Here is a 27,500-nt window from a genome sequence, read left to right as displayed (position 1 = left end):
TTTGTCACAAACACAATGCCCCCTTCTGTGCCGCTTTGAAGCCATATATTTGACCTTTGACCTTGAAGGATGACCTTGACCTTTCACCACTCAAAATGTGCAGCTCCATGAGATACACATGCATGCCAAATATCAAGTTGCTATCTGAAGCGACGTAGAAGTTATGAGCATTTTTTGAAACCTAAACGTGATGGAAGGACAGACGGACGGACAGTCCGATCACTATATGCCCTTCTTCGGGGGCATAAAAACATTTAAAACGTACTCACCTTTGTACAATTATCTGTGAAATTTCACAACATGATCTGGTCCTAATCATTTCGGAAGTGGCATTTGGTCATTTATTAATGCATCTCCAAATAGAGGTGGCGCCAGTGACTTACAGCAGTGTTCCGGTTAGCTCGGTATGGCATATAGTGATCGGACCATCTGTCTGTCCTTCCGTCACAGTTTGCGTTTAGGTTTCGCGTTAAGCTTTCGAAAAATCCTCATAACTAGCTAGCCAGAGACAACACTTTCCACCTAAACTTGATTTTGGCATAAAAAAGACCTCTTTCCAATGAATAACACCATAAAATCGAAGTGTTGTCTGATAAGTCTGTGCCAACTGCACAGTCTAATTTGAGGACGACACTTAACCAGTGTTCTCGGAAAGCAGCGGCAGCCGGGATTTCACCCGCTACTAATAACCTTGGCGCTGGCTACTTTCCCTCAAAATGTTAATTAAAAACTGCACAAAAACCACCTGTTTTGTTCTAAGTTGCTGGCGACTTTGAAAATATTACTGTCTACTCCAATGTTTATGGATGATGCTGCACTTATAATGCACATGCATTAAGCCCTGTTTTCCCTTTTATGGAGGATGCCTCACTTATAATGCACCTGCATTAAGCCCTGTTTTCCCTTTTTATGGATGCTGCTGCACTTATAATGCACTTGCATTAAGCCCTGTTTTCCCTTTTATGGAGAATGCCTCACTTATAATGCACATGCATTAAGCCCTGTTTTCCCTTTTATGGAGGATGCCTCACTTATAATGCACTTGCATTAAGCCCTGTTTTTCCTTTTATGGAGGATGCCTCACTTATAATGCACATGCATTAAGCCCTGTTTTCCCTTTTTATGGATGCTGCTGCACTTATAATGCACTTGCATTAAGCCCTGTTTTCCCTTTTATGGTAAATGCCTCACTTATAATGCACATGCATTAAGCCCTGTTTTCCGTTTTATGGAGAATGTCTCACTTATAATGCACTTGCATTAAGCCCTGTTTTCCCTTTTATGGAGAATGCCTCACTTATAATGCACATGTATTAAGCCTTGTTTTCCCTTTTATGGAGGATGCCTCACTTATAATGCACTTGCATTAAGCCCTGTTTTCCCTTTTATGGACAATGCCTCACTTATAATGCACTTGCATTAAGCCCTGTTTTCCCTTTTATGGACAATGCCTCACTTATAATGCACTTGCATTAAGCCCTGTTTTCCCTTTTATGGAGAATGCCTCACTTATAATGCACATGCATTAAGCCCTGTTTTCCCTCTTATGGAGAATGCCTCACTTATAATGCACTTGCATTAAGCCCTGTTTTCCCTTTTATGGAGAATGCCTCACTTATAATGCACATGCATTAAGCCCTGTTTTCCCTTTTATGGAGAATGCCTCACTTATAATGCACTTGCATTAAGCCCTGTTTTCCCTTTTATGGACAATGCCTCACTTATAATGCACTTGCATTAAGCCCTGTTTTCCCTTTTATGGACAATGCCTCACTTATAATGCACATGTATTAAGCCCTGTTTTCCCTTTTATGGACAATGCCTCACTTATAATGCACATGTATTAAGCCCTGTTTTCCCTTTTATGGACAATGCCCCACTTATAATGCACTTGCATTAAGCCCTGTTTTCCCTTTTATGGACAATGCCTCACTTATAATGCACATGCATTAAGCCCTGTTTTCCCTTTTATGGACAATGCCTCACTTATAATGCAAATGTATTAAGCCCTGTTTTCCCTTTTATGGACAATGCCTCACTTATAATGCACATGCATTAAGCCCTGTTTTCACTTTTTATGGACAATGCCTCACTTATAATGCACATGCATTAAGCCCTGTTTTCCCAGAGCAAGGCTCATATTCATGATATCTATAATTAATATAAACAGCAGTGGAGAAAGAGGTTAGTTTAGTTTAAACTTATTTATTTTAGCTCAATTGCATCGAAAGCTTAAGACTTATTTGAAACACTCTCGACTCTGTTTCCCGGGACAAGAACTAGTACTTGGTGTCATTAAGGAGAGATCTAAAGAATGCTCCCACTGTCAGGATTCAAACCCATGACCTCCTGATCGCCAGGCGGACACCATATCCACTACGCCACAGCGACCTAACAGCTTGTTCTATTTGGTTAATCACTCGCGACTGCCTCTTGTGTCATATGTCATTATCAAAGCCATGCGGCTGATATAGGAACAATCCACTAGCACAATATTCCGTATATATATATATAGGGTTGGTTGTGTGTATTGTATAACTATGTTTTATTATGTATTGCAGTCTGGATTTCTGATGTCAATTGTTCGCACACTTTCATCGAGGTAAAACACTTATTTATATATGAAATTTACATTTAATAAACTTTTATTATTTTTTTATTTAAGACATGTATTCAGCATTTCTTATAAAGATAATAATTAATAAATGTATTATTTGATATAATTTCAGTGTAGGTTTATTGGTGTTTGTTTTTCATTTTTTTAGTGCTGATTTTGAACAAAGGGGAAAGGAAAAAAAGCGCATTGAAAAAGCCTTCCAGGAAAGTGATAAAAAATTAGGACTTCTAGTGAAAGGTATAATATGAGCTCCATTCTGTTAAAACTGGGATTAATGCATTTTAATATAGTGTCGTCCCAGATTAGCATGCAGTTCGGGACAACACTTTCCGCCTTAACTGGATTTCGTTTGGAAGAGGCTTCCTATAAACAAAACAATCCATGAAAGCAGAAAGTGTCGTCCGTAGTAAGCCTGTGCACACTGCACTTGCTAATCTGCGATTATACTTCATGCACATGCATTAAGTCCAATCTTCCCTGAACAAGGCTCATTTTATATTTGTATAATACTTTGAAACTGGTGTAATGGGATAATATTGTAGTTCATAATTATTGTAGTTGTATAAATCTTACCATATTGAAATTCATACGTAAAAATTATGTATGTGCAGAATTAAAAGTAAAAATGGGTCAACCATTTTATTTACTGTTATAAAGTATGATATTGGTTATGTACTTTTCGTATACTGGTGTAAATTTCAACAAGTTTATTTTGTCAATATTTCAGAAAACTACCAGGATTTGACCTCAATATTGAAATCCTTTAGTGACATCAGTGACAAAGTGAATGGTAAGTGTTGTTAACTAACATTCAGTAAAGGAACAATTTATGTTTTGTTAAATTTAGGCTAGCGAACATTTGTCAACAGCAGCTATATAATTATAATATGTATGTTTTTATCAATCGGCACAGGCTAATCAGGGACGCCACTTTCCGCTTAAACTTGATTTTTACTCCGAAGAGACTTCCTTTAAAAGAAAAATTCAATGCAAGCGCAGAGTGTCATCTCTGATTAGCCTGGGACGACGCTTTAGCCACATGCACTCATCCAAGTTTTCCCACAAGGCCACAATGGGGCTCATTTTATTTCGCTGTTGTCAAGGCAGATGTGATAAGCATATTATAGGTCCAATGCTGTTTTTTATGTCAGAGTCGCGAACGAAGATCAAGAATATCAAAGAAGATCTGAGCAGCTGTAAGACGCTGCTCCATTGCAAGAGGGACGAGCTGCGCAAACTGTGGATCGAGGGGGTGGAGCAGAAAACTATTGCCTCTCTACTGGACCAGATGTAAGGAGGCCTCTTCTTCATCTCAATACACTATTTGTGTAATTTATGCTTAGTGATTGGAATAACTATGTCAAATACATATTGATTAACAACTTATTTTGCACAAAAACCTTTCTTTAATACAAACCCATAATTCATTCCTTATGACTCTCTGATTATACTCCTTTAATTGACGTTTCGGCATAATGCCTTTATCAAAACATTGGAAATTATATGTTAACTACATTTTTACGTCTTTTGACTGCACAATTTAAATAACAAAGAAAAATGTTTTTAAACGTCAAATGACGTTGTACATGATGACGTCATAAATGGCGTTATATAAAATGGCTCCAAAAAAATGTAAAAATTCGCCAAAAATGAAATGACATTAAACACTTACATATTGTATCTTAATCGTATGTTAAATGTTGAAATGTTCTGATGGTGCTGGCCACAGAGTGCAGGATATGGGTGTATCAGTGTTAACACAAATAAGAGACAGTTCCCATTATTACAGACTTATTAAAGAATTGGAATTTATAAAGAAGTTTCAAACGCAATCACCAAATGGACTAAATACAAAAAATCAACTTGATGTCCTGCTACGGGAAACTATCTTGTAAAAAATATATGTGAAAAACATTTTATATTAATCATCAACATAAATGAATGTAAAAATAATAGTACTTTATGCAATTTATCTTGTCCATAATGTGTATATGATATATAGAATAGCAAGTATATATGATTATTTAATCAAATATCATTAGAATATTATACATAGATATGGATTGAAATAATAAGAGTCATTAAATAAGTTTACCCTATTTAATTTATGATAATAAGTTAAGGTAGATTATAATTACATATGATGATGATTATTTTATTGTAAAATATCAATTTATTAAATATATAAAGCACACATTTAACATAGGATTAAGATACAATATGTAAGTGTTTAACGTCATTTCATTTTTGGCGAATTTTTACATTTTTTTGGCGCCATTTTATATAACGCCATTTATGACGTCATCATGTACAACGTCATTTGACGTTTAAAAACATTTTTCTTTGTTATTTAAATTGTGCAGTCAAAAGACGTAAAAATGTAGTTAACATATAATTTCCAATGTTTTGATAAAGGCATTATGCCGAAACGTCAATTAAAGGAGTATAATCAGAGAGTTATAATTTTTTAATATCCCTTTGGATAATTCAACTGAGCATTCCTTATGAGTCATGAAATCATGAAATTTGGACAAAAATTTTGAATTAAATTAAGTTTAGTACTGAGTCTTTGTGTCATGAACAAAGTCCATGAATTAAAGAGTTTGAAAAATCAAAGAATCAAAGAAAAACAATTTGTAAAATTTTGATGTAACAAATCAATGATATAATCATAGCGTTCTAGATCAGCTGCGTATCAGCGTAATATACGCATAAGAAATATCAAGATAAGCTCAATTGTTCATTTCCGTGCGTACATTTAAGCAAGCCAATCTGGACTAACGCAAGTGATGTAATTTCTCTGCGTACAACGTAAACAAAAAATATAAACAGCTAATTGTCTTTTGCCAAAATATGAGACTGGCTATCGTAAAAATTAGAGCTTATTTGTGCGCTGGATTGTAGAAATAGTTAGCCAGTCTGTATCATCTAGACGCATGGTAAATTTAGTATTGATTTTTATAACAGACAGTCAAGCGCTTATGTGTTTATTTACATGAAGAGGTCAGCATGGCTTCTTTGAAGCCAAAAAAATTACTTCTCAAAGTAAAATTGATTCTTTTGATACAGCAAAAGTTGTATCGAGTGAAAACATTGTACTGCCAATACTGAATGATTTGATTTCCTCTGTTTTCAAATCAAAAAGGACACACTTAAACGCTAATAAAACAACTGTTGAAAGTTGGCAAAACAGTTTTCCGTGGCTCACGTTGGTGGACGATAAGTACGAAGTTTGTCTTAAATGTTAAATCTGCCAACAATACAAGGCTACTATGAAGGAATACACATAGTTTATGGTTTATTGTGTTTAACATGATTAAAAGTACATGTAGTGTGTCTGTACCGCCGCTATATTCTTGTTTTACTTTTAGCAAATTACCCTTCAAGCAAGGCAAAATTTGACCATTTACCCCCATGCTTTGAAAAGTGGGGGTATTTACCCCATGGGTAAAAAATTATCTATAACGCTGTAATCATTGATTATTTTTCATCATTTGTGCCTGTGCTTTTGGATTTGGAAAAATGGTGTGATAAGCCATGAAATTTGGAAAAATGGAACATTATTAATATGATTGTACATAACAGAATTCCCATTGTTTAAAAGTGCATGTTTAACTGCAATTTTGAATTTATTAGCTCTACTGGCCGAAGGCCTGAAGAGCTTATGTCATGGCGTGGTTTCTGTCGTGCGTGTGTGCATGCGTCCGTTAGACTTTTTCTTGTTTACGCGATACAGTCCACAGTTTTCATCCGATTAATTTCAAACTTGTTCAGTGTCTTTATATTAATGAGGACTCGAACCCTATTGAAAATGGGTTACATCAGAGTAAAAACTCCAGAATAATCTCCCCTTGAATTTGAGAAAATTGTGAAATAAGGCTTGTTTACGCAATCAAGTCCACAGGTTTCATCCAATTATTTCCCAACTTGCACAGTGTCTTTATCTGAATGATGAGTCAAACCCTATTGAAAATGAGCAAGATTGGAGTTATAAGTCCAGAATTATCTCCTCTTGAATTTGAGAAAAAAATGGAAATTCATTTTTTTTTATGTGAAAAAGTCCATAATTTTTATCCAATTCTTGGCAAAGTTGCAGTGTCTTTGTATCAATGAGGACTCGATCCCTTTTTAGCTCTACTGGCCGAAGGCCTGAAGAGCTTATGTCATGGCGTGGTTTCTGTCGTCCGTGCGTGCGTTGGACTTTTTCTTGTTTACGCGATAAAGTCCACAGTTTTCATCCGATTCTTTTCAAACTTGTTCAGTGTCTTTATATTAATAAGGACTCAAACCCTATTGAAAATGGGTTACATCAGAGTTATAAGTCCAGAATTATCTCCCCTTGAATTTGAGAAAATTGTGAAATAAGGCTTGTTTACGCAATCAAGTCCACAGTTTTCATCCAATTTTTTTCCAACTTGCACAGTGTCGTTATCTGAATGATGAGTCAAACCCTATTGAAAATGAGCAATATCGTAGTTTTAAGTCCAGATTTACCTCCCCTTGAATTTGAGAAAAAAATGAAAATTCAGTTTTTGTATGTGATAAAGTCCATAATTTTCATCCAATTCTTGGCAAAGTTGCACAGTGTCTTAGTATCAATGAGGACTCAAACCCTTTTTATGCCCCCCTTCGAGGAGAGGGGGTAAATTCTTTTGCACATGTCAGTCTGTCCGTCCACCAGATGGTTTGTCCGTCCGTCCACCAGATGGTTTCCGGATGATAACTCAAGAACGCTTAAGCCTAGGAACATGAAACTTCATAGGTACATTGATCATGACTGGCAGATGACCGCTATTGATTTTCAGGTCACTAGGTCAAAGGTCAAGGTCACAGTGACTCGAAACAGTAAAACGGTTTCCGGATGATAACTCAAGAATGCTTAAACCTAGGATCATGAAACTTCATAGGTACATTGATCATGACTGGCAGATGACCCCTATTGATTTTCAGGTCACTAAGTCAAAGGTCAAGGTCACAGTGACTCGAAACAGTAAAGTGGTTTCCGGATGATAACTCAAGAATGCTTGCGCTTAGGATCATGAAGCTTCAAAGGAACATTGATCATGACTGGCAGATGACCCCTATTGATTTTCAGGTCACTAAGTCAAAGGTCAAGGTCACAGTGACTCGAAACAGTAAAATGGTTTCTGGATGATAACTCAAGAATGCTTGCGCCTAGGATCATGAAACTTCAAAGGAACATTGATCATGACTGGCAGATGACCCCTATCGATTTTCAGGTCACTAGGTCAAAGGTCAAGGTCACAGTGACGCGAAACAGTAAAATGGTTTCCGTATGATAACTCAAGAATGCCTATGATCATGAAACTTCATAGGTACATTGATCATGAGTGGCAGATGACCCCTATTGATTTTCAGGTCACTAGGTCATAGGTCAAGGTCACAGTGACAAAAAACGTATTCACACAATGGCTGCCACTACAACTGACAGCCCATATTGCATTCATTGTATGTGTGTGTCCAAAAACTTTAACCTTGGTTAAAGTTTGATAACTTTTGAAATATTGAAGATAGCAACTTCATATTTGGCATGCACTGAGCTGCACATTTTGAGTGGTGAAAAGTCAAGGTCAAGGTCATCCTTCAAGGTCAAAGGTCAAATATCATTGTATTTTTCTTTCCTAAAACTTTAACCCATTTATGCCTAGTGGACTTATACAGCCAGCTAAATTGGATCAATTTATCATGACTGGCAGATGACCCCTATTGATTTTCAGGTCACTCGAACAAAGGTCAAGGTCACAGTGACAAAAAACGTATTCACACAATGTCTTCCACTACAACTGACAGCCCATATGGGGGGCATGCATGTTTTACAAACAGCCCTTGTTTAAAAAGAGCAATATCGAAGCAATAAGTCCAGAATGACTTCCCCTTGAATATGAGAAAATTTTGAAATCCCGCTTGTTTACGCAATTAATTCCACAGTTTTCATCCAATTATTTCCGTGTGTGTGTATCAGAGTTTATTTACAGGTCCTACCGGCCACTTCACGAGGTCTTTGAGGTCCAACCTGCCCCTGTGACCTTTCAGGGGAGAAAGAATAATTTTGAGCCAAAGTAGGTCAAATTAACCCCGGCTGCGGGGGTATTCGCCAAAGATATAATTTAGATCCAAATAGACCAGTGCACGGTGGCCAATGAGACCTTAATGTGCACTGGTAGACAATAGACAATCTCAAAGACAAAATTCTGTTTGGACGCAGCTCCCAAGGGTCTGCAGCTCGCCGCTCTGCCTTTATGGCCACGCTCGAAGTCACCGGCCGTAGTCTTCATCCCCGAGACGGTTACCCCAGCACGTTGAGCGTACTGAGTACCGCCGTCCCAGGGTCTCTCTATAGGGCCACCCCCTCGATGTTCTAGGGACTGCTCGGAGCAGAAGAGCAGCACCAGGTCCGCCCCGTATTTCCTCCACACTGGTGATCTCGCTGTCCCACTATCCACGTCCCTCTACAGACAGGACCTCTGGCAGGTCCGGGTCAGTGAAATCCCGACGATAAACAGCGGTTGACGAGACCGCTGCATCTTGGGAAAGACAGAAATTCCAGCAATGTGGAAGACGTCCGGCTCGAAGGTGGCAGACTCAGCTGGATTAGCAGAGCCAACCGCAGAAGTTCCCTCTAAGAAGATCCTCTGCGGGTTACTCTCGCCTCGGTCGTGACGCGCACGCTCCAGCTGCTGACTGAGCAGAGGCAATTGTTTCCAAATTTGCACAGTATCTTGATATCAATGAGGACTTGAACCCTATTGAATATGAGCAGTATCGGAGAAATAAGTACACAATAATCTCCCCTTGAATTTGAGAAAATTCTCCTTGTTTGCGCGATTAAGTACACAGTTTCCATCTTATTCTTTCCAAACTTGCACTGTGTTTATAGCAATAGAGCGATTCAGGCCCTCATGGGCCTCTTTTATTATAAAGTGCTATGTAATTAGTGCTGTATAATAAACTCAATAAACCAATTATGTTGTTTATTGGAAAACTTTCCAATCTGTTCAGGAAATGATTGGGAAAAAATGTAACATTTTGACATTGGGAACCAGCCTGTTATTTTGGGCCAAAAATCACTGATAATTGATATTTAAATTACACATCAAAGTTATGCTCAATTAGAGAGAACTTCATTTTCATGCAAAATATTGTGGAAAATATATGTGGTATCATTCTTGCTGCACATTAGGAAAGTTACTTGCTTGTATTTTGTGACATTGTAGCGTAATGGTAATGATGTCCCCCAAGCCACATTGAGGTCACAGGTTCCATCCTCACCGTGGGAGCGTTCTTGAGATGTCCTACAAAGAAACCGGATACTGGGCCCGTATTCACCAATCATTGTTTTACTTTAAAATAATGAAAAAATACACTATGAACCAAGAAAAATAGGTCCAGTGTTTATAATTACAGACTACCACTGGAAATTATGTAATGCAGAAATGTTCTACATGAAGAATGATGTCGATAGAGGTGTGTAATTGTAAGTTTGACTAAAAAATTAAGGCAATTCTTGAATATTCAAGTTTGAAGAATATTCTTTATTCTCAGAATCTAGACTCTAACAATTGTTGAATACCGGCCCTGGATCTACACAGGAAACAGACTTGACAGCAGGCTAACCTTAGAATTTTGATGCATTCCAATTAAAAATAAATAGGTGAATACTTTTTTCAGTGAACAAGTGAAGAATGTCCCAGAGAAACTGGACACACATTTTGCCCGGCGGGAATATCTACAGGCTACAAACTGCATTGTGGCGGCAGGTAGGTACTGTAGTCAGTAGTATGAATTAATAATTTGCATTGTATAAGCCCCAGTTGTTGAGTCAAATTTAAATTTTAAAGGTGTAATTTGTATGTATGTATTTATAAAACAGTTTGAATGAAAAATATGTTTAGAATTGAATATGAAAAATATGCATGAACTAAACTGTGAATTAAATGTCATAAATGTGTGAAAAAAATATCACGTTAATTTGAATGTTCTTAAAAATTCCTTTGAACTGGGCACTGTTACACTCATATTCTTCCTTTTGCAGTTGCCAAATTGGAGAGTAATTTGTCCCACATTGAAGCTCTGCGTGATCTGAAGGTAGAAATACTGGCAAGAAAAGAGGTGAGATTTTACAAGATGTTATAAGCTTATTTCTGAACAAAACATGACATTATTCATAAGTTCCATAGAGAAAAAGTAAATATATGCCAAGGGGCTAAGGGGAATCATATAGGTCAAAGGTCAAGGTCACAGTGACTCGAAACAGTAAAATGTTTTCCGGATAATAACTCAAGAATGCTTATGCCTAGGATCATGAAACTTCATAGGTACAATGATCATGACTGGCAGATGACCCTATTAATTTTCAGGTCACTAGGTCAAAGGTCAAGGTCACAGTGACTCAAAACAGTTAAATGGTTTCCTGATGATAACTCAAAAATAATTAGGCCTAGGATCATGAAACTTCATAGGTACATTGATCATGACTGCCAGATGACCTATATTGATTTTCAGGTCACTAGGTCAAAGGTCAAGGTCACAGTGACAAAAAACATACTAACACAATGGCTGCCACTACAACTGACAGCCCATATGGGGGGGCATGCATGTTTTACAAACAGCCCTTGTTTTACTTTCGTTCAAACATGTGTTACAGCGTATGCATGAAGTTCTCATAGAGGAGCTGAACAGACAGATCTATACCGTATCGTCCCAGGCCTCTCAAAGTCGAACTGGGTCAGGTCGAACTGGGTCAGGCCGACATGGTGACATGTCTCTTAGAGTCATGATGGAGTTTTCGGATGCAAGTAGGTCATCGTGCACAGACACCTTGACTTTGATATCAAAGTCTCCATTTTCATATAACTATATGTACAACTCTCAATATGTTTTTATGTAGATTTAGAATGCAGATAGTTGTTTCAGAATTTTTAGCCTTTTCAAAAAAAAAAATTGTCCGGTTAAAGTTGCCATGCAGCTACTTCATGTGTATCTACTACAGTTGTCAAACTAAAACTTAACAAGTTCAGAAACTTTAACTGACCATGACCTATACTTTTGACCAGCTCTTAAGTAGGATAATGCCACGTTAGTAACATCAAACCTGACAACAGCGATGACCAAAGTGACTGCTGTTGACAGGTGAGAGTTGTTCTTGAGTGCCCACTTTTAAGATGGTTGGTGAGTTGTTAGTATTGCTAGGTCTTTAACCCACCCAGTCGTTTGTGCACAGTGTCATGTAAATAAAGGCTTATTGCTGGTAAGAGATAAATTATTTCTAGTTAATAATATAAATTAATATATAATAAATTGATTTAAATGCATTCCTATTATTAAACTTATAAATTAATCAATGATAATATTGCTGTTTACTCATGCATCTCATTCATTTAGTAGATCCAACAGTTCGTATTACGTTAATTGATATTTTCGAATAACTATCGTTCTGTGTCATTGACATCATGTCCTAAAAAGTATCTTTCTCATTCATAGAAACAGATAACAAAAGCTTTTAAAATTTATTGAAATTGAAAATGGAATCTTATAACAGTAGTTAGGCATAAATGCTGAAAGTTTTTTTCAAAGTTGCAATTGTTCACCACTTATCAGCGACAAAGCAGGATTATGCCCACTTTTGCACTTATGCAGTCAGGCTTAGGTTGGAATTTGATTTGGGTGAAACAAGTGCAAACAGTGCTCCAGCTAGGCAGGGGGGGTGGGGGCTATTTTATCAAAAGAGCACTTTCAACCCTCCGAATTTTGTCAAAAGGGCACTTGCGAGCGCGCGGTTGTATCTGGAATGCTCCCCGTTGCATATTAATGTTTATGTTATTGATAATTGTTAGAATAAATTGTTTCCATTATTATTAAATCATGCAAATAAAATGTCTACAATGAGGAATAAATTAATTACAATGTAACAAGAGATTTATAATTTATGTTATAATATTTAAAAAACAATAGATACATATATTTTTATAATAAAAGTGAAGGGCAGGGCGGGGCGCCAGAAGGGCAGGGCGGATCTTCAGATCGGCAGGGCGGATCTTCAGATCGGCAGGGCGGGGCACCCTTCCATTTATTTAGGCCTAGCTTTAGCAATGACATATCTCTTCAACTACTAAACATATTCAATTGAAACTTCACATACTTCTTAGAATCATCATGTGAGGTCACTGATCAAGGCTTATTGCTCTGACTTATAATTTAGCAGAGTTATGCCTCTTTTTGAACATCAGGTTAACATTGATGTGAAGCCAATCGATTCCTGTATACGTATCTTTGACAAAGATTCGATCAAATAACAAATTTATAAATGTATGTCTTAGTGGTCATTATATATGGTATGTCCACAACTCTGGCCTTCAGTTAAGCAAAATAATGCCTCATTTTTACTTAGATAATTAAGGTTAATGTTTGGCCTGTCGGTTTCTACTTAAAACGACAAAATTGTTCATTTGGAAATATAAGCTTTATAACTATAATACTATAAAACTGATCCCAAAAATGGATGAACTGGTATTCATACTATTGCAAATAGAGAAATACTTACTTCTCAATCACTACAATGTTGTAAACCCATTGTGCATTGTTTGCAGGGGATGACACACATGTGGAGGATGACCCTCAGAAGTTGATCTCCTCACTTCTTGAATCACTCTACATACTGAACAAGACACCAGAAGCTGCTGAGGTTTGTAGGGTATATTTGTATGATGAATTCTTCTCACTCAAAATCCAGTTTAGGCTGAAAGTACCATCCCTGATTAGCCTGTTTGAACTGCACAGGCTTATTTGGAATGACACTTTGTGCACATGCTTTTAGCTCAGTTTTCTCAGAGCGATGGCAAATTTTTATGTCCCCCACTATAGTAGTGGGGGACATATTGTTTTTGCCCTGTCTGTTGGTCTGTTGGTCTGTCTGTCTGTTTGCGCCAACTTTAACATTTTGCAATAACTTTTGCTATATTGAAGATAGCAACTTCATATTTGGCATGCATGTGTATCTCATGGAGCTGCACATTTTGAGTGGTGAAAGGTCAAGGTCAAGGTCATCCTTCAAGGTCAGAGGTCAAATATATGTGGCCAAAATCACTCATTTTATGAATACTTTTTTAATATTGAAGATAGCAACTTGATATTTGGCATGCATGTGTATCTCATGGAGCTGCACATTTTGAGTGGTGAAAGGTCAAGGTCATCCTTCAAGGTCAGAGGTCAAATATATGTGGCCCAAATTGCTTATTTTATGAATACTTTTGCAATATTGAAGATAGCAACTTGATATTTGGCATGCATGTGCATCTCATGGAGCTGCACATTTTGAGTGGTGAAAGGTCAAGGTCAAGGTCATCCTTCAAGGTCAGAGGTCAAATATATGTGGCCCAAATCGCTTATTTTATGAATACTTTTGCAATATTGAAGATAGCAACTTGATATTTGGCATGCATGTGTATCTCATGGAGCTGCACATTTTGAGTGGTGAAAGGTCAAGGTCAAGGTTATCCTTCACAAGGTCAAGGTCATCCTACAAGGTCAAACATCATATAGGGGGACATTGTGTTTCACAAACACATCTTGTTTTTATTAGATATTTGCTTTTGTTCTAAGCCATTTTCTAGATGTGTAATTTACTTGTAACACTTTCTGTGTTCATGAACTATCATACTTTGCAGACCCAGTAAGCTGTTTTAATCAGAATCCTCTGCAAACCTGGGCAATTGGTCTTGTCATATTTATAGCCCTATATAAATATACACACAATATCTCCTTAAAAGTTGTTTCAGCCGATGTTACTTTAAAAGCTTTATATTTATCAGGCCATCAAGATGAGGATGCATCAAGAGCTGATAGCAATTGTAGCAAGAGCTTCACACCAGCTGGTTGACAGGTAATGTAGCAATTGTAGCAAGAGCTTCACACCAGCTGGTTGACAGGTAATGTAGCAATTGTAGCAAGAGCTTCACACCAGCTGGTTGACAGGTAATGTAGCAATTGTAGCAAGAGCTTCACACCAGCTGGTTGACTGGTAATGTAGCAATTGTAGCAAGAGCTTCACACCAGCTGGTTGACAGGTAATGTAGCAATTGTAGCAAGAGCTTCACACCAGCTGGTTGACAGGTAATGTAGCAATTGTAGCAAGAGCTTCACACCAGCTGGTTGACAGGTAATGTAGCAATTGTAGCAAGAGCTTCACACCAGCTGGTTGACAGGTAATGTAGCAATTGTAGCAAGAGTTTCACACCAGCTGGTTGACAGGTAATGTAGCAATTGTAGCAAGAGCTTCACACCAGCTGGTTGACAGGTAATGTACCGTAAATATTTGCTAAGACTAGGCAAAGGTCAAGAATCACAAAACGAACAAGATGCTTCTTAAAAATTCCTTAGGCTGAAAAGCAGGACTTGTGTTAAATGTAATCTCCCACAGACATGAGCAAGCAATTAACTTCAACTTTGTTAGCAACATGTTAACACCACTGAATGATTTGCCCTTGAACGTGGCCATTATTTAGGGAAGCATAAAATGTTTAAAGCGTGTGGTGTGAACTACTTCCATATTTTTCAAGCAATTTAATTGAAACTTGGAATATATCCAGAGCTCCAGATAAGGATTTAGTCGAAAGGGTATGTTACCCCCTGATATTATTGTTAAAGCGTATTTTACTCCTTTGTTTCAGCCATAAAGGGTACTTAGGAATATTGAGGGATATTTTCTATTTCCACAGATAGCATACATATTACATGGCTTGTTTAATCTAGAAATATTATTATTTGTTTTTTATATTAATAAATGCAAAGGAAAGTCGTTAAAACGGTGATATGAACAGACTCATTAAAATATTCCCGAAGGAGCTGCTGGTCGCTTAAAACGTCCCTTTTTAACCACAAACATGATGGGCCGCCATTTTGATTACAAGCTTGTTTTGATTGACTTACTTTTGATTCAAATGTTAACTTACACTAAAGACTCAACTGGATTATTGTTAAAACCGGTTACACACTGTAATTGATTACAAATACGTACCAAGATTTGTATTGCGTAATGTTACGCACCGGGCTGATTTTTAATGCGTTTTTTTTATATTTTCCTATGTGTAAATACGCAGATACGCATCTTATCTGGAGCTCTGAATATATCATTGCAATGAAGAGCAGATACACAAGGCACTAAGAACACATTCAGTAATTGAATTATGTGCCCTTGATATGAGCCACTGATATTGCTTCTATTCCTGTTCCACAGAGGTGCAGAGGCATGTTGTGTCACATTTGTGGCAAAGGTATAGTTTTACGAATATAATTGCCAATTATGAGATGGTTACCAATGTTAAGATGGTGTTGTATCACAACTGAAGGCCACTTAAAGGATGTTTATTATGAGTATTTATGGTACTGACACTGACTATGACATCAATTAATTTTTTTTTAACAAGCTCCTGTGACCTTGACCTGGTGACCTCAAAATAATTAAGTGTCTTCCATTCCTTTAAAGTTACCAGCTTTCCAGTTTGATTGAACTTGGGTCTAAGCAAATCTCAAGATAATGCACCGAAACAGAATGTTCTACAGACTGACCATGGGAGTGACCGATGAACAGTAAGGTGCAAAAGAATGTTCCCTCTGCTTTTTATGCTCCCCCCAAAAAATTTGGGGGGAGCATATAGTCTCCGCTTTATCCGTCCGTGCGTGTGTCCGTCCGTGCACAATTTTTGTCCGGGCTCTTTCTCAGCAATTAAAGACCGGAATTCAATGAAACTTTATGGGAAGCTTCACTACCAAGAGGAGATGTGCATATTATCAGCCGGTTGTGGTCGGATGATTTTTCACAGAGCTATGGCCCTTTGAAATTTTCCATTAACTGTACATATAGTGCAATTCTTGTCCAGGCTATTTCTCAGCAACTAATGACCGGAATTCAATGAAACTTTATGGGAAGCTTCACTACCAAGAGGAGATGTGCATATTATCAGCGGGTTGTGATCGGATGATTTTTCACAGAGTTATGGCCATTGAAATTTTCAAAAAAGAAATTCTTGTCCCCCCAACTACTGTGCCCTAAAGACGTTTCCTTTTATCTGAATATAATTATAGTGCAATATTGTGACAAAAAAAACCTTTGGGGAGCATCACCCGTCTCCGATGGTTTCTTGTGGAATTTTGCATTACAAGGTTGTTGATTTTTGATTTTATCATCATCTTCATTATGTCTGCATCAACTGGCAATGCCTCTGAAGACAATAAGCTTGTACTAAGTTGTAAAGTCTGGTTATTATATTGAGTTTCCAAACATAGATAGTATAAAATGCCTTTCAAAAATAATACGCAATTTTCAGAAGTACAAATTAACACAATCAACTCTGATAAGAACTATTCCCATGTATTAATTTATCATTAAAGAAATAATGACCACATTTAGTGCCTTCTGACGTAGCTAGTGACAGTGTTAGAAAGTTTTGAGCCCTCTGAAAAATACATGAATAGGCTATGCTGCACCAATTTTCAAAGGGCATCAAAAGAAATTTGTGACTGGTCTTCAATTACAAATATCTTAATCTAGTGGACCATGCAAACTAAAGTCCATGTATAATTAATACATTCTAAAGAAGAATCATATGCATGTTAGGTATAACTCATAATTAGAAGTTATTTGTTTGTGATTCCTTACATTATGTAGATTTTCCAGACACAATTCTTAAAGAATTGCCACATTCCAAACATTTTGCATTTAAGTGACATTATTTATGACATTGAGTTTACTCTTTAACAAATTGTAATTGTCTGCGAAGTTTAGAATCTACATCAATTAGCATTGTGTGTGTATGAACATTGGGTGAAAATTGGTTAGCCTCTATATGTAAGTTTTTGTATTGTTGAATGGACCATTAACAATTTAAATTTGAACTTTGCGAAGTAAAATGTTAATATAAATTTTGTGTGTTGAACTTAACTTCATTCAACTTAAAACATCTCTCATTATTTGAAACAACATGATAGTACATTATTTAGCCTTCATTCATTTTGTTAAATACCATTTATTTGAAATATTAAAACAAGTTTTGAAAACTTGTTATTTACATTGGGTTTAACAAAGAATAAGCTGAAGAAGTTTTCACCAATGTAGTCATATTGCTATGGCAAAATTAACCTCAGAAATGCACCCTGTAATAAACAACAAAATTTATAATCATAATCCTGACAATGGTTAAAGTGACAGCAGACGCTGCTGGGCAACAATATTGATAATGTTTGCTGTATTTGACTGCACATTTCTGAATACAATCACATCAATATCCACCAATCCTTGCAGCAATTCCTGTCTGACTTATTCAAGTATTTAGCCATGGGGTTTGCAGTTGTTGTTCAACAAGTCATATTCACTCTGTAGGCTGTATTTCATAGCACAGTCCGGAATGCAATCCAGTTTCACATTACTGTAACCAGCTGGCTCGCTGTCAGGCTTTCAATGTGGTCCAAAAGAGCTTGTTCTGTGGGGCATCTTTCCAGCTACAATAGTTTTACAAACAATTCACATCATTATTTTCATATATTATTTTCAGGAATTCATCACCTTTTTATGCCACCGAAGGAGGGCATATAGTGATCGGACCGTCTGTGCGTCTGTCTGTCCGTCTGTTCTTCCGTCACACTTTGAGTTTAGGTTTCGCGTTTAGGTTTCGAAAAATGCTCATAACTTCTATCCCTTCACATAGCAACTTGATATTTGGCATGCATGTGTATCTCATGGAGCTGCACATTTTGAGTGGTAAAAGGTCAAGGTCATTCTTCAAGGTCAAAGTTAAAAAAACATGTATCAAAGCGGCGCAGTAGGGGGCATTGTGTTTCTGACAAACACTTCTCTTGTTTTCAATCATTTTAAGCTCGGCTGTTTTCGGAGAAACTCCGAGGTATTGTCATAGCCAGCTTGTTGTGTTGTGTCGTCCGCCGTCCGCGTCGTGCTAAAACCTTAACATTTTGTTAACCTTTTGAACATTGGCTCTAAAATCGAAGAGCTTCCACCTACAACTTTGAAACTTTATATGAAGATGCACCTTGATGAGTTTTACACGCCACACCCATTTTTGGGTCACTAGGTAAAAGGTTAAGGTCACTGTGACCTCTAAAAAAAAAAAATCTGACAAGCTTTCATTTCTTCAAAACTGCACCCGCAGCTGAGCGTTGGCAACCGTTATGCGGTGCTCTTGTTTAATATTTCTGTGCTTATATTGATGAAGTTTTCTGCTTATAAACAGCTATCATATAAGACCATACAAATTGAATTTTATGTTGTGATAAAATATATACATTATCAAACTATCAATATTAATCATCACTTCAATAGTTGCCTTTAACACCCCACCTTCTACCTCAAAAGTAAGGTCACACTTACAGGTCAAAGGTTAAATTTGGCCATAAGACAGTATGTGCAGACTGTAACATCATTCATCTTTTAATATGAATACAATTTACGACAAATAATCACCATGTGGAGTCTTCATGTCATGAGTTAAATCGTCTTGTTATTTCAAAGGCCAACGTCACTTTTATAAGTCAAAGTTTAAATTTGACCTTCAAACAAATTTCCTTACTGTAACTTCATCATTCATCTTGCCATTTTGAAGTAATTTACCACAAATTTTCACCGTTTTGAGAAGGCATGTCATGCGTTACGAAGGTCTCTCTAGCTTACAGGTCAAAGTAACAATTAGAGGTAAAATTTCAGATTCAAAATTAACCTGGCTGGTTAAATGTCCTTTTTTGGCAATTTGAAATGTGTATACAGTTCAAATGCAATGCCACTTAATAACAAAATAATTCATCATGCAATTTTAATAATGTAACAGCTATGTTCACCATTTGGAGGTGTTTCAGTGCCCCTAAGGCAAAGGTCAAGGTCACACTTAAGGTCAATAGACCAGTTGACGAGTGACGTCATGCGCACCTGCAAATATTAGACTCCGCCCACTGGTTGGCAAAAAGAGGTGAAATTCATATAAGCACATATAGAGAAGGTTGACATAATCGTCGTTTTTATTGATAATCATGCACAATATCAAATATAAATTTACTAACTATGTCTGGATAAAACATAAGCGTGCAAGGAAATGCATTTTTTTAACGATTATATTGTTGTTATTATTATTTTTTTACTATAAATGAACTCGGGAGTGGAACACAATATACGAGCTCGGTATATGTGGTTACCATAAAAATCTCTTTTTTGTACATCTTCGAGACCATTTTTAAGATTTAACATTCTCATATACTTATTTTCTTTCAGAATAAATCAAAAAGCAAATAGATCGACTTTATGTATGCAACATATAGTAACTTATTCGAACATTTATGCCTGTAAAATCCTTACCTTGTTACACATTAAATAACTTTCTTCATAAATGTAATTGTTTTTATTTAATTATTCACACCAATTTTGACACTCTTTGTTTCAGCCTTTTTAACCCAGTGTTTTATTGCACCTTTGTTTATCATAAACCGATTATCTCGTTATGATCGGATACTGTCCGAACAATTACAAAGAACACATGGTGTCACAAATCCAGGGACCTATTTGGGTCCCTGCATAAACCACATGTCGCATACAAGTGTCTGGTTATTAAACATCATTTATGATACCTCCATGTCATCTCTTGGCATATTGAGCGATCATCTAAGCAAAATTGTAAAGCCAAAATACGAAACAGTTGCTTTGATAAAATATGTTAACATATTTAAAAAATTGAAGATATTTGTCGGAAATGGATTAGCAGTAACTAGTGTATATATTAGCCAGTTTAATCATAATAATACAGTGTTTAATAACTATAAATTAAAAATATTGTGCAATTTTACTGCTACCTAATTAACCTATTTAACGAGTACCGGCAAATGTAAACTCGGCTACCACGTGTTATGATTGTACATTACTGTAGTGTACGAAACGACATCATGAAAACAAGCAAACAACAAAAGGGTAAAAAATATAGATTTATTTATCATAAAATGCTAGATTGTTATCACTCCTTATCGCCAGTAAAGACAGTGCACGCAAAGACAGTTCAATTTGCATAATATGCAGTTTTTGTTTTTCATATGTATGCTAAACTTTATGATAATGTCATTTGATGGAAACGAAACGATAGTTCATTCAATGGAAAATTAAATAACTACAATATTTACAAATTCTAATGTATTCCGCTTTTAGGGCATCGTTTTATAATTGATTAAATGCACCTCTTACACTATCGTTCGCTTATGAACAATAACACTATCTACACCACTTATAATTATAATCAAATTAATGTATGTGTTATTATTTTTGAAATATAAATTATCAAAATCTTACTATCGCAAAGAATACGAAAGAATAGTTTATGTTTTGTTTTGTGGGATTGCCAGGTTTTAGTCTTCCGACCATGTTACATCTGCCGGTAATAACTAATTCGTATTTTTATACAGAGGAAATTATATTTATGAATATACATTTATTGGTACTTAATGTTATATTTGTGCAATATTATTGAAGAGTTTTAATGTTTATTTCGGATTTTTGTATCGTTTTATTGACTAAACAAAAGACATGTATACATGTTTTACGTTACTGTAACCAGTGTTTTTGCCAACCAGTCAGTGCGCATGCGCGGAAAATCCCGAATGTAAACAATAACATTCAACTGGTCTATTCAAACATGTGCATGGCTCAGCTTGTTAAATACATGTAATTACAGGCAGTATTGACCATAGGTGAGGCATGTTGCCGAGCATCTATTATATTGACTTTTGATGCTCAAAATGTCATAGATCTGGAATATTGTCATTGGTCTTTTGCCAACAGCACAAAATGTCATATAGGTTGACAATCTTGCAAAGTTATTTATCAACAAAAATTATCTGAAAGTTTGAGGGCTTACAACGTTTGGGAAAAATTGACTGATGGATGAACTGAATGATGATAGGAATGGAAAGACAAACACCTATTAATGTTCTTTATTGCGGAAGTGTTTATTGTTTACATTAATTGATATAGTGTAACTAGTGAACCAACCATAAAACATGATGTATATTACACATGTCACCAATTTCTTTAAAGAAACAAACACCTACCTCCAAATTTTAAGTAGTAGTACAGAAATCTGTGTGTGAGATGAGTAACACTGACTGTCTAAAGTAGATGGCCTTCCTTTGTAAGAAACTTTGCCTTTTCCTTTTCCAAATCTCTTGACACAAACAAGGTTTGTGGTGCCAAAATAAAATGAAACTTTAATGTCACTCTTCAATTTTTCTGCAATTATTGATTGAAATATATCCTACTTATTCAAGGGCATCATTAAGTAGCATTCTTGAAATATATTTTTTCTCATGATTACTTTATTACTATAAGTATTATTTTATCATTATTAAAATTACTTGTTAAAAATAAATGCTTTCTATATATTTCATGCAAAGTATTTAACTATATTATTAAAGACCGAATAGATATGGAACTTATTAAAATAATATGCAACTTAACATCTTTACTTCCAGAATTATTCTCTTCACAAAAATGGACAATTAAAAAAAAGCATATGACAATAACTCCAAAAATACTGACAAAAGAGTTGCTACTCTGCACTTCCTCTAAATAACCACTAGCAGCACTCTTTGTCACAATTGTTAATCCATGATGTCTAATATATAGTGAATTATTCATGGATCCTACTTTGTTTTTATTGTGCGTTAATATGTTGTCCCTGATAAGCCTATGCACTGTCTTATCTGGGACGACACTTTAAGCACATGCATTACTATATAATCCCCCCTCTGTTACAGTAGTGGTAGTCCAATCTGGGACGATACTTTATGCACATGCGTAACGATATAATTTCCCCTCTGATACTGGGACGACACTCTAAGCACATGCATTACTATATAATCCCCCCTCTGTTACAGTAGTGGTAGTCCAATCTGGGACGATACTTTACGTACATGCATTACTATATAATCCCCCCTCTGTTACAGAAGTGGTAGTCCAATCTTGGACGACACTTTATGCACATGCGTAACGATATAATTTCCCCTCTGATACTGGGACAACACTCTACGCACATGCATTACTATATAATCCCCCCTTTGTTACAGTAGTGGTAGTCCAGGCTGGGACAACACTTTATGCACATGCATTACTATATAATCCCCCTCTGTTACAGTAGTGGTAGTCCAATCTGGGACGATACTTAACGCACATGTATTACTATATAGTCCCCCCTATGTTACAGTAGTGGTAGTCCAGGCTGGGACAACACTTTACGCACATGCATTACTATATAATTCCCCCTCTGTTACAGTAGTGGCAGTCCAGGCTGGGACAACACTTTACGCACATGCATTACTTTTAATTCCCCCTCTGTTACAGTAGTGGTAGTCCAGGCTGGGACAACACTTTACGCACATGCATTACTATATAATTCCCCCTCTGTTACAGTAGTGGTAGTCCAGGCTGGGACAACACTTTACGCACATGCATTACTATATAATTCCCCCTCTGTTACAGTAGTGGTAGTCCAGGCTGGGACAACACTTTATGCACATGCATTACTATATAGTCCCCCCTCTGTTACAGTAGTGGTAGTCCAGGCTGGGACAACACTTTACGCACATGCATTACTATATAATTCCCCCTCTGTTACAGTAGTGGTAGTCCAGGCTGGGACAACACTTTACGCACATGCATTACTATATAGTCCCCCCTCTGTTACAGTAGTGGTAGTCCAGGCTGGGACAACACTTTACGCACATGCATTACTATATAGTCCCCCCTCTGTTACAGTAGTGGAAGTCCAGGCTGAGACAACACTTTATGCACATGCATTACTATATAGTCCCCCCTCTGTTACAGTAGTGGTAGTCCATGCTGGGACAACACTTTACGCACATGCATTACTATATAGTCCCCCCTCTGTTACAGTAGTGGAAGTCCAGGCTGAGACAACACTTTACGCACATGCATTGCTATATAATTCCCCCTCTGTTACAGTAGTGGTAGTCCAGGCTGGGACAACACTTTACGCACATGCTTTACTATATAATCCCCCTCTGTTATAGTAGTGGTAGTCAAGGCTGGGACAACACTTTACGCACATTCATTGCGATATAATCCCCCCTCTGTTATAGTAGTGGCAGTCCAGGTGAGAACCTGATGGGCCAGTTCCTGCCCAGACAGCTCAGTGACCTCCTAGATATCATCTTCAGACAGTTCAGAAGTGTGGCCAACATCCATGACGTTGTATTGGCCAATCTACGCAAAATTATGGTAAGTTTGGTGGTATATCCCATAGATAATAAATTAATAATGCAAAAGGCCACTTGTGTTCATGAGATTGTGTTATTTTCATAAGAATATTTTTAGTGTTTTATGGACAAAGATGACTTACCACAATACAGCAGTTAAAACTAACTTAAAATATATACAGCACAGTTCTATTGACATTATTGCCTCTCTCACCTGCATAAAGTTAGCTGGGTATAAACAATCTAGTGAATTTCATGGTAATATAATTATATAAGCCATGCCCTCTGAAAACTTGGCTTCATGCATGTGTGTATGGTTTACTGAGGGACGGCACGCGCTACTGTTTAGACTTTGTTTAAATTCTCCTATTTTTGAGTAACTTTTTATAATCACATTATTTTGAATTTTGTCATTATGATAATTTAATAGTTATCTTATGATTTTCCTTTGAATAATAGGGCATTGTATAATCTTTGTGTATGATAGATACACATTCTGATAACAGTTATTAATGCTTAATACATAATGATCCCATTAAATTAAAAACTATAATCTGATTGATTTTGATCTGATCCCAGTATCTGATGCTTATTTTATTGTGATCTCAGTTTCTGATGGTAAGTTTATTGTGATGTGACATTAATTCATATCCCACTATTGGATGCTATGTTTGTTTGTATCCCATTAACTGATGCAAGTACTTTATGGTCAAACTATTTGATGCAAAGTACTGTAAGATCCAGATACTTGATTCTTGCCAATGGTTTTAGCACGAGAAAGCAGAGGTAAATGCATTGCTCATTCCTTGCATTTTGTCCTTTCATTTTTTGTAGTTCCTTTCTTATATTTTGTCCATCTGTATGTCTGAGCAGTTTGAAGTTGTTGAGTTAATAGTGTAGTTTATTTTTACACGTTCAACTATTGTTTCTTGAATGTTTGGCATTTATAAGTTCATGTTGTAGTTGTAGTATTTTATAAGTGCTCTGTGAAAACCCGACTTAATGCATGTGCATAAGGTGTTGTTCCAGATTAGCCTTTGTGATAGGTTCAGGCTCAGACTTAATGCATGTGCATAAGGTGTTGTTCCAGATTAGCCTTTGTGATAGGTTCAGGCTCAGACTTAATGCATGTGCATAAGGTGTTGTGCCAGATTAGCCTTTGTGATAGGTTCAGGCTCAGACTTAATGCATGTGCATAAGGTGTTGTGCCAGATTAGCCTTTGTGATAGGTTCAGGCTCAGACTTAATGCATGTGCATAAGGTGTTGTGCCAGATTAGCCTTTGTGATAGGTTCAGGCTCAGACTTAATGCATGTGCATAAGGTGTTGTTCCAGATTAGCCTTTGTGATAGGTTCAGGCTCAGACTTAATGCATGTGCATAAGGTGTTGTGCCAGATTAGCCTTTGTGATAGGTTCAGGCTCAGACTTAATGCATGTGCATAAGGTGTTGTGCCAGATTAGCCTTTGTGATAGGTTCAGGCTCAGACTTAATGCATGTGCATAAGGTGTTGTGCCAGATTAGCCATTGTGATAGGTTCAGGCTCAGACTTAATGCATGTGCATAAGGTGTTGTGCCAGATTAGCCTTTGTGATAGGTTCAGGCTCAGACTTAATGCATGTGCATAAGGTGTTGTGCCAGATTAGCCTTTGTGATAGGTTCAGGCTCAGACTTAATGCATGTGCATAAGGTGTTGTGCCAGATTAGCCTTTGTGATAGGTTCAGGCTCAGACTTAATGCATGTGCATAAGGTGTTGTTCCAGATTAGCCTTTGTGATAGGTTCAGGCTCAGACTTAATGCATGTGCATAAGGTGTTGTTCCAGATTAGCCTTTGTGATAGGTTCAGGCTCAGACTTAATGCATGTGCATTAGGTGTTGTGCCAGATTAGCCTTTGTGATAGGTTCAGGCTCAGACTTAATGCATGTGCATAAGGTGTTGTGCCAGATTAGCCTTTGTGATAGGTTCAGGCTCAGACTTAATGCATGTGCATAAGGTGTTGTGCCAGATTAGCCTTTGTGATAGGTTCAGGCTCAGACTTAATGCATGTGCATAAGGTGTTGTTCCAGATTAGCCTTTGTGATAGGTTCAGGCTCAGACTTAATGCATGTGCATTAGGTGTTGTGCCAGATTAGCCTTTGTGATAGGTTCAGGCTAATCAGGGATGATACTTTTTGCTTTTATGGAATTTTTAGTTTAAATGAAGTCTCTTCTAAACAAAAGTTCAGTCTAGGCACAAAGTTTCATCCCACATTAGCCTGTGCAAACTTCACAGGCTTATCAGGGACAATACTTTACTCACATACATTAGAACCACTTTTCACAGAGACTGACTCCACCTCAAAAAATAACTTCAACATTTTTGTGTGGCTGAAAATTTATGCATTTTGATATGGATATATTTACCTTATATTATTCTTTCACGATGTGCATTATTTGAAATGATTACTTATTTTGCCTGACATATTATTATCATCACATTTTGTTGTATACTTGCACACCAATATCTTGACTCCAAATAGTACAAGATTCTTATACTGTTCAGAAACAACCAGGATAGTAGTGATAAGTAGCGTATTTTATTGAAGGGACTACAAATATCTTCTGGCATTAGTTGTCATTAACTCATCAGTCATTGTCATGCCCCCTCAAATTCTTAGTTATTAAGCATTGTTCTTCTCCATCCATATGTATGTGCATCTAATGCGTGCCATTGTCCGTCTGTATGTACATCTGATGTGTGCATGTGTCCGTCTGTATGAACATCTGAATTGTGCATGTGTCAGTCTGTATTTACATCTGATGCGTGCATGTGTCTGTCTGTATGTACATTTGAGCTTGTCCAGACTGTATTTCTTCATTTATCTGAACTTTTTTAAATGTCCAACCTAGAATTTTGTAAGAAGATGGCATGTCATGCGTATTGCCTTTGTTCCCAGCTCAAAGGTTTTATACTCTCCTACAGGTCAGAAGTCAATTATGGGCATAGTGCAGCATGCCTTTTCTGTAATATTAATCTAAGATTTCCTTAGTGTAATGGATATGGTGTCAGCCTAGTGACCGGGAGGTCATGGGGTTGATCCCCATTGTGGCAGTGTTCTATAGATCTCCCCCAAAGACACCAGGTACTGGTTCTACCCATAGAATTTCAATAAGCCGTAGGCTTTCGATGCATTTGAAATAACATAAAAAGGTACTAACTTCAATTAATAATGTCTTAGACAATTTCAAAAACGATCACCATATACAGATGTCGTAGTGTGCTTAACATGTTGCTATAGCGTTAGGGTCAACATTTCATCTCAAAGTTAAAATATATGCATACCTAAAATAACTGCCTGCGTTAAGAATGGATGCATCTGAATCTGTAAGTCATTTAGTTTTCACAGGTTTGAGAAATAAACCATATCTGACAGGGAATCTCTATAAAGAAGTCATGGCATTGAATAAGTGTGTTTCATTTTTTTCTTAAATTACTTTGAAAGGTGTAAGTATTTTACACCAAAATGACCCTATTTAAAGGCAGATTAGTGAGTCAACATGATTAGGCCTACACCATCATATTGCAATGTTGCCATATTTGTGTTGTTTCCTTTCTCCCTTAAATATAATTAGG

At 36.8% G+C, this 27,500-nt stretch overlaps 1 protein-coding gene across 5 annotated transcripts in view; it reads left to right on the top strand.

Moving 5' to 3' along the window:
• The window catches only part of LOC127842879 (exocyst complex component 4-like), a 94,325-nt gene that overhangs the window by 9,656 nt on the left and 57,169 nt on the right, over positions 1 to 27,500 (top strand). For 3 of the 5 annotated variants that reach the window (XR_008031959.1, XM_052372636.1, XM_052372632.1), the window contains exons 2-12: positions 2,562 to 2,602; positions 2,766 to 2,854; positions 3,345 to 3,407; positions 3,769 to 3,907; positions 10,307 to 10,395; positions 10,671 to 10,747; positions 11,283 to 11,433; positions 13,225 to 13,319; positions 14,446 to 14,516; positions 23,771 to 23,909; positions 24,659 to 24,673. Coding sequence is in view for 4 of the 5 variants with exons in the window: in XM_052372636.1 (XP_052228596.1) it covers positions 2,562 to 2,602; positions 2,766 to 2,854; positions 3,345 to 3,407; positions 3,769 to 3,907; positions 10,307 to 10,395; positions 10,671 to 10,747; positions 11,283 to 11,433; positions 13,225 to 13,319; positions 14,446 to 14,516; positions 23,771 to 23,909; positions 24,659 to 24,673 (969 nt within the window). In the remaining variant the exon portion in view is untranslated. The remainder of the gene's footprint in view (positions 1 to 2,561; positions 2,603 to 2,765; positions 2,855 to 3,344; positions 3,408 to 3,768; positions 3,908 to 10,306; positions 10,396 to 10,670; positions 10,748 to 11,282; positions 11,434 to 13,224; positions 13,320 to 14,445; positions 14,517 to 23,770; positions 23,910 to 24,658; positions 24,674 to 27,500) is intronic. The other 2 variants (XM_052372633.1, XM_052372635.1) reach the window with 2 other exon arrangements.

Source organism: Dreissena polymorpha, chromosome 8, assembly GCF_020536995.1.
Source record: "Dreissena polymorpha isolate Duluth1 chromosome 8, UMN_Dpol_1.0, whole genome shotgun sequence".
NCBI lineage: Eukaryota > Metazoa > Mollusca > Bivalvia > Myida > Dreissenidae > Dreissena > Dreissena polymorpha.
This window is presented reverse-complemented; position numbering and strand designations above follow the sequence as displayed.